The sequence below is a fragment of the Orycteropus afer genome, unplaced genomic scaffold, assembly GCF_000298275.1.
Source record: "Orycteropus afer afer isolate SDZICR_OR568_19922 unplaced genomic scaffold, OryAfe1.0 scaffold00075, whole genome shotgun sequence".
Taxonomy (NCBI): Eukaryota; Metazoa; Chordata; class Mammalia; order Tubulidentata; family Orycteropodidae; genus Orycteropus; species Orycteropus afer.
In genome coordinates, this window is record NW_006921662.1 from 7,098,788 (window position 1) to 7,107,344 (window position 8,557).

General features: G+C 38.1%; 1 protein-coding gene and 1 non-coding gene across 2 annotated transcripts in view; both read right to left on the reverse strand.

The window, feature by feature from the left end:
* The window catches only part of KIF14 (kinesin family member 14), a 107,155-nt gene extending 99,625 nt beyond the window's left edge, over window positions 1-7,530 (reverse strand). Inside the window, exons 1-3 of the mRNA XM_007941098.2 lie at window positions 6,443-7,530; window positions 4,266-4,520; window positions 2,987-3,074 (exon numbers count right to left, since the gene is read on the reverse strand). Of these exons, the coding sequence (XP_007939289.1) occupies window positions 2,987-3,074; window positions 4,266-4,520; window positions 6,443-7,530 (1,431 nt within the window). The remainder of the gene's footprint in view (window positions 1-2,986; window positions 3,075-4,265; window positions 4,521-6,442) is intronic.
* On the reverse strand, window positions 3,679-3,749 carry TRNAG-CCC. The gene has a single exon. It is a non-coding gene; the product is annotated as a tRNA-Gly (tRNA).
* Window positions 7,531-8,557: the final 1,027 nt, after the last annotated feature.

An 8,557-nucleotide genomic window follows, 5' to 3' on the forward strand; every position in this document is an offset into this window, starting at 1 on the left:
ATTCAAAATGGCCAAAACCAGTCCATTTCAGCTCACTAATGCCTAGGATATCAATCTTTATGTGCTCCATTTCCTTTTTGACAACTTCCAATTTTCCTTGATTCATATTTTATACATTCCATGTTCTGATTATTAATGCATGTTTGCTGCTGTTTCTCAATTTGAGTGGTGCCACGTCTTCAAATGGAGGTCTCAAAAGCTTTACCTTATCCATATGAGTAAAGCTGATTTTACTCTGATAATGCAGCTTTTTCCCGGTCCTACTTGGAGAACTTTCTAAGCTAAGTGACTCATCTTCCTCCTCTATATTGGACAATGTTTCCGGACTATTCATAAAGTTGCACAGTAATGTATCAGGCAGTGTTTCTCTGCTATTCATAATGTTTTCCCTGGCCAATTCTTTGAGAAGTGGATGGCCTCCTCCTTCTTCCTAGTTTGTCTCAGTCTGCAAGCCAGGCTGATACCTGTGCACCATGTACACCCCACTGGGTTTGAAACACCAGTAGCACAGCCTCAAGACTCACAGCAACACGTCACCACAGTAGGACAAACCGACAGACAAGTTTGTCTCCCTTAGCTGTTGGACCCCTCCAACCACCCTTACCTGGATCCCTGCAGCTGTACTTCAGGATAGAGCTTAAAATTGTGACAATGAATATGACACCATTCCTCTTCAATTTGTCATTCCCATCCTAGTAGATCAATGACTGTCTGATTCAAAAATGGCCAATACTAATCCACTTCAGCTCACTAATGCCTAGGATATCAATCTTTATGTGTTCCATTTCATATTTGATGACTTCTAATTTTCCTATATTCATACTGCATACATTTAATGTTGTAATTATTAATAGATGTTTGTAGTTGTTTCTTCTCATCTTGAGTCATGCCATATCAGCAAATAAAGGTGTCAAAAGCTTTACTCCATCTACATCATTATAGTTGACTCTACTTTGAATAGGCAGCTCTTTTTCCACTCGTGTTTGAGGACCTTCCTACCTAATGGGCTTATCTTCCAGCACTGTTTCAGACAAAGTTCTGCTGCTATTCATAAGTTTTTCACTGTCCAATTCTTTTTAGAAACAGATCATGGGGTCCTTCTTCCTAGCCTGTCTATGTAGGGAAGCTCTGCTGAAACCTCTCCACAATGAGAGACTCTGCTGGTATCTGAAACTCCAGTGGCATAATTTCCAGCATCATACCAACATGCAAGCCACCCCAGTACAACAAATCAATAGTATACTTTATTACTGTCATTATAGGATCTTAAATGTTATATTATTTACTGTATGTGTCCTTTTTTCTTGCATACCTGTGTCTTCCTTTGCCTTGGTCACATTGTGCTGACTTCACTCATATTGTGTATTGCCTTTCCCTTCACCAGAATTTTTAGTGATTAGCACTCCCCTTTCCCTTCCTTGGTAACCATCAAAAAATGTTTCTGTATATAAACCTGTTGGCTACAGCACTTGACTGTTAACCAGAAGGCTGGCGGTTCAAATCCACCAGCCACTCCTCGAAAGGAAGATGGGGCAATCTACTTCCGTAATGATACTGCCTCGGAAACCCAAGGAGGGGCCGCTATGAGTCAGGTCTGACTCGACGGCAAACAACAACAACAACAACAACACAACACATAAACCTATTACTGACTTTGTATAATAATGGTATCATACAATATTAGTCCCTTTGTGATTGACTTATTTATTCAGTATGCTGTCCTCCAGATTAATCCATGTTGTGAGATCTTTCATAGATCATCATTATTGTTTATCACTGTGTAGCATTCCATTGTATGCATGTACAATTTGTTTGTGCATTCATCTGTTGATGGACACTGAGGTTGTTTCCCATATTTTTCCTATTGTGAATGAACATAGGTGTGTATATATTTATCCTGTCACCATTCTTATTTCTCTAGGCTATATACCTAAGAGTAGAATTTCTGGATTATATAGTATTTCTATTTCTAGCTTTTTAAGGAAGCACCATACCATTTTTCTTAATAGTTATATCACTGTATAGTCCCATCAACAGTGTATAAGAGTTCCAATCTCCTTACAACCTCACCAGCATTTGTTGTTTCCAGTTTTTTTGATCAGTGCCATTATTGATAGGGTGGGATGGTATCTCATTGTAGTTTTGATTTTAATCTTTCCTCGGAAACCCAAGGAGGGGTCACTATGAGTCGGGTTCGACTTGATGGCACATAACAACAACAATGGCTAATGATCATGCACAACTCTTCATGTAAATGTCATCTTTGGTAAAGTGTCTGTTCACGTCCTTTGCCCATTTTTTAATTAGACTGTCTTTTTGTTGTTGAGGTTCCAGAAGAGATTGTTAATAAGTACACACACATACAAGCAGCTGTCCCGCCATATCTTAGTAATTCTTAAGATGAAGCAAATTTGGGAAGAAACAGGTCTGATAGATTGTTTGGCAAACACTAAATGCTCAATAAATATGTGCTAATGTATGAATGAATAAGTGAAAAGAGGACCAAGCACAGGCCTTTCAGGTGTGGTGTAGTAGAAAGAACAAGGCCTTTGAAGCCAGAGCAGGATTCAAATTCCAATTTCATTATTCTCTTTCTGTTTCATATGTCCAAAAGTTTATGTCTGTTGTCCTTAGTTAAGGCTATGCACCTGCTTGACTACAGAGGGGAATATAGTAGTAGCACACAGCTACCATTATTATGAGCCACTACACATACATAAAAGGAATAAAGCAAAGAAAGATTTTAAAAAAAGAAAGAAAGAAAAAGAAGAGATGACCTCCTATCACTGTACACTAGCAAGAAATTATTCTAAATTTAGAATCCCCACCCTTCTTTTCCATATCACTGTTGCAAAGGAGAGTGACCTAGACACTAAGAACTGCATCTCCCATTAAGTATTTCCTTAGTGGTCATAACCCTGATTTTAACTTGACTTGATTACTTTCTAGTCTAATATGCAAGCTCACATGTACTCTGAGGACATACCTCGTGGGTTTGTTTTTTGTCTACTTGAGCAAAAAGATCTTCACAGAATCTTGGAATTATTCCTGGTTCTTCATTAAATCCCATCATTCTGGAAAATATATTATGAACAAGGATAAAATAAAACTAGTTAGTTGCATGTTTTGTTTTGTTTTTTTCCCAAAATCTCTTTTGGGGCAATGAGTAGGAAAGCAAGCTAATTAAATCTCATCGTTAATAGCTAAGAATCTGGGCTCTGGAGCCAAATCTGCCTCAATTCAAATCTTCATTTTACTACTGATCAATTCTGTGACCTTGGACAAGATACTTAACCTCATTAAGCCTCAATTTCCTCTTCTGTAAAATCGAAATTATAGAAGTATCTAATTTAGAGTCTGCTGTGATATTACTAGTAAAGCTGATAGCACAGTGACTAGTATATAGGAAGAATTCAATAAATATTTGCTATCATTAAAAGAATTTCATTCTAGGACAGATATTATCATAATAACTAAACCAAACCAAACTCACTGCCATTGAGTTGGATCAGACTCATACAGACCCTTCCTTGGGTTTTCAAGGCGGTATCACTATGGAAGTAGATTGCCCAATCTTCCTTCTGAGGAGTGGCTAGTGGGTCTGAACCATCAGCCTTCTGGTTAGTAGTCAAATGCTTTAGGCACTATGCCACCAGAGCTCCGAAATACCAAATGTGATGCATTGGCCAGGAATTGAACCCGGGTCTCCCACATGGGAGGCGAGAATTCTACCATTGAACCACCAATGCCTTCTCATATTATCTCATATATTATCATGTTGTTGTTATGTGCCATCGAGTCAGCCCTGACTCATAGCAACCCCTCCTTGGGTTGCCAAGGCAGTATCACTACGGAAGTAGATTGCCCAGTCTTCCTTCCGAGGAGTGGCTGGTGGGTTTGAACCGCCAGCCTTCTGGTTAGCAGTCAAGTGCCTTAGGCACTATGCTACCAGAGCTCCTTAACTACCATTTACTAGGTGCCTTAGTTTTAATTTTCACAGGTAGCAACCTCTCTGGGCTCCTGTTTATACAAAAGATTTAACTTACGAAATGGGGCCAATGATACTTACAAAGCAAACTATATCTACCGTATAATCTGAATGCCAAAGGTTACGTAACTTGCCCAAGTTTGCAGAGCTAATAGGCAAAATAGCTAATATTTGAACCCAGATTTATGTGGTTTCAAAACTTTCTAGCACATCATGGTGCTTTTCCTAACAGAAGATTTAATAACTTCAGGATAATTATATTTGCAATAAAACTTACGTATATGATTTTCCAGAGCCAGTCTGACCATAAGCAAAGAGACAGGTATTGTAGCCCTCAAAGGCTCTTTCTAGGAGTGGTACTGCTAGTGTCTTATAAACAGTTGTTTGGCCAGCATAATTAGGATGACGTTCATCAAAAGACCAGAATGAAACATCATAAATAAAACTATAAACTTGTTTCATGTCAGGATGTTGCACGGTTATTTCCTCTCCATTCATGAAGACAACCTGGGATGCTTTTTCCATCTTTTCTCTTTAAAAAGAAACACAAAGAAAAAAATAACATTACTGTAATTATTTTGGGTGTTATTGCCAAAGGATATAATAAGAACCTCAATACTAGTTAATACAACATTTCTCAAAGGCAAGATTATTCTATAATTTTATGTTGAAATGTAGACCAAAAAACATAATTATAGTGGGTTCCCAAAATATATCTCTAGTAGTTCCAATGCCACCACTCAAAGAGAAAATAGGGTTCCAGATTTCTTTTACAGGAAATCTACCCACTTTCACAATACTTTTCCTTTTTCTTTTTCTCTTGAGATATCCTTTTTCCTATCCCATCTACTACAATCTACCTACACTCTTACATAAATCTGAAAATCTATCTTTAATATATATATTTTTTAGTTTTGGGGCATAAATCTATCTACAAGTGGCATAAATTATAAATGTAATTTCAACAAACTCCATTTAACATAAATTTGAATCCTAAGTCCCTCCTGGCTACTAGCTGTTGTCACTGTTACTCTAAAGTTATTCCCTCCTCTATGGATTTTCTCCCTTACAGTCATGGATCTTCATGTCCATCCTTATTTTACCTCAGATTTTGGCTGAAATCTTTCACTTATGCTAGATCTGCAGAAAACACTATGAGTCTCTGGCACCAAATATCCCTTTTCCTCCTGACTCATTTTAGATCAGAATTCATCCCAGATACTACCTGCCTAATCAATTTGACAAGTGCCCTTCCATCCCAGCCCTGCTGCCAGGGCTTGTCTGATGAGTTTGCGATCAGGTTTCTGGCCCTTCACTGTAGTCACCCATCTTGTATTTTGTCCCTACAGGTACTGTTGTTTCTATTGCCTCTCTTCTTATTGCAGGAGCTCTGGTGGCATAGTGCCTAAGGCACTTGACTGCTAACCAGAAGGCTAACCTCGGAAGGAAGGTTGGGCAATTTACTTCCGTAGTGATACCACCTCGGAAACCCAAGGAGGGGTCGCTTTGAGTTGGGTCTGACTTGACGGCACATAACAACAACAACAACAGCTCTTTCTATTGTGGTTCTTGAGGCTTTTCTGGAGAATCAAATCAACTCACACTGAGCTCTCTCCCCTTTATCATTAGCCCCACATTTTCACTAGTAGCCCTCATAGCATTGTTATAAGTTGCCTTGAACTACTGATTGACCCTTTATGCTCAAAATTAGAATTTCCTTCCCACTGCAGTGGTCACTGTATCTTTTCCTAACTTGCTTAGATCCACTTCATCAAGTTTAAAACTACTGACCTTGTGAAGCTCTTTACCGTTTGCTCTTAACATATTCTAAATAATTGAACACCACATTCACATTATGTCATGTCCATCTATTGTAGCCCTACTCATAAGCGGTCACACTCCTACCCACAATCAATTTTTGGAGACAGATTTTTGCCATCAGAATCAAACCTAATAAATAACTACATTTATTATCACTTATTATCATTAATCATCAATCTCAGATGATGATGATGATGATGATGATCACCACTTTGGAAAGGATTCTGGAACAATCTCTGAGAAATTTAAAAATTCACAAGGTCAGTAGTTTTAAACTTGATGATGTGTATCTAAGCAAGTAAGGAAAAGATACAGTGACCACTGCAGTGGGAAGGAACTTCTAATTTTGACCATAAAGGGTCAAAATTATCAGATTTGAAAGCAGATTGCGCTAGACGTAAGTGACTCATTCAGACATTTGAAAAGCAATATATCTAGAAAAATAGGTATTTAGAAAATACTTTAAGTTTTTAATTTTACAGACAATTATTGAAAATAATCAACATACTAAAAGTTCTCTCTATATAAAAATACTGCCAACAAGTTGGAAAATGCATGAATACAATGACTTTCCGGAGGCAAGACATATTACATATCACTGGCTTTGTCTTAGATTTTAAAAGGCGTACATACCTCTTGCTGAAAGGCCTTATGCGTACTGCCACCGTCACTTGACTATTCTCTACTTTTAAGGCATGTGTTTCTGTATAGGTGTTCTGAGCTGTGGTTTCTTCAGGAGAAAGTATGTTTTCTTGTGACCTTTCATTTTTATGTACTAGTAGAGAACTTTTTGGCCTTTGTTTAACCTGAAGGCTGGGCAGCCTATTTTTCAGTATTGACACAGCTGGGCTCTTAGGTGGAGGCACACTATACTTTGGTGTCAATTTGTGTTCTGTTATACATTTTGTGGGAGTTCTTCCTTTTTCTAAGGTTCCCAATTTATTAACTGAATTTTTCGCAATGTCCTTCCCAATACTTCTATGACACAGCTTTTCTGTTCCAGATACTTTGATATCCAACTTGCTCTGCATAGGTTTTGTTGTCAAGTGTCCTGATCTAACAACTTCAGTAGGACTCCCAGAACCAATGGGTGTTCTATTACTTAAGTACTTAAGTGTAACATTCTCATTTCCATCATTAGGGACAGAAAATGTTTCTCTGTATTTTTTATCAGTCATTGTTTCAATGTTTTTTGAGTCTTCAGCTAAAGTTACAGAAGATGCAACAAAAGCATTCTTATCAGTATTTACAATCTTTACATTGCTACTAGTTTCCTGTGAAGCTCCATTATTTTCTGCTTCACCTCCCATTTTCTGCATGGTTTTCCATTTTTCCCCAGAATCTGCTTTATCACGACGTTGTAACGTAAGACGTTTTTCAGATGTTTTTTCAGTAGTGTCTCCCAACTCACCACCAAGCAAAGATAATTCTTTGTTCCTTGTAACTCTTCTCTGAAGTGTTAATCTACCTACAGGTTTAGGGGTTAGAGGTAGATCTCCTGCTTTTTTATAGGCAGAAATAACATAAGTGCTATTTATGTCTTTAATTTTACTTGCAGATCTCAATAATGGATCATCATTTTCACATTCTGACATATTTGATTTCAAATGCAGCTTAAACTGGCTACTGTGGGAGAGGACATTCAATGATGAATTCTTTTGGGAAGAACGAATATCAAGGATATCACTGTCATTTTGATTATGAGTGGTACATACAGACATTTTGGCAGCCAGTTGTTTTAAAAAACAATGTTGCTGAAGAACCAGATTGCCTTTGGATGGTTATTTGACTTCCAAACACTTCTTACGTATCAGTTTCTAAAAATAGCTGCTAACCTACAAAAAAAAATTTTTAAATTAAGATTGCACAGACTATAAACAAGCTTTAAAAATACAGATAGAACTTCTCTTTTTTAAAGTAACCTTCTCAGAGAAATACATTGAAATAAAACAGTGATGATGACACTTCTCAATCCTATTTGACCCGCTATACATCCGCAGTCCAAGGTACTGTCACCTTCTGATAACTCTACCTCATTATAGACACCAAACTCTGCCCCCTCCCTTTTTTCAGTCTTTTCTGTCTCTTTAGAGGACTCCTTTCTTCAATCCACCCATGTAATATGAATCTGGCCCCCCGATTATGTGCAGCTCATGACACAGTTTCTGACAGTGGAACCACCTCTTCTTCAGAGCTTCAACTGACATCTTTTGTCTCCAAAACTCAACCTCCAGCTCAGAAATCACTTCCAAGCAACTTCAGACAAATCTCTTCTCTCAAAGAGCTTACAATAATTATTCAACAAATAAATATACTGAGTCCTTATTATGTTCCTGGATGGTGCAAATGGGTAACATACTCAGTTGCTATAGTACCTGACGCACTTGACTGCTAACCAGAAGGCTGGTGGTTCAAACCCATCAGACATTTCTCAGAAGGAAGATGGGGCAATCTACTTCCATAGTGATACTGCCTCGGAAACCCAAGAAGGGTTGCTATGAGTCAGGTCCAACTCAACAGCACATAACAACAACAACCGAAAGGTTGGAGGTTCAAGTCCACCCAGAGACAGCTCAGAAGAAAGTCCTGGTAATACACTTCCAAAAAACACTACCAAGCACAGTTCTACTCTGACACACTTGAGGTCTCTATGTATCAGAATCAATACAGTGGTAACTGGTTTCTCATTACCAGGCCCTCTGATAGCCAGATTTCCAAGATAAGACTCCTGTTCTCACTTCCTTAGTC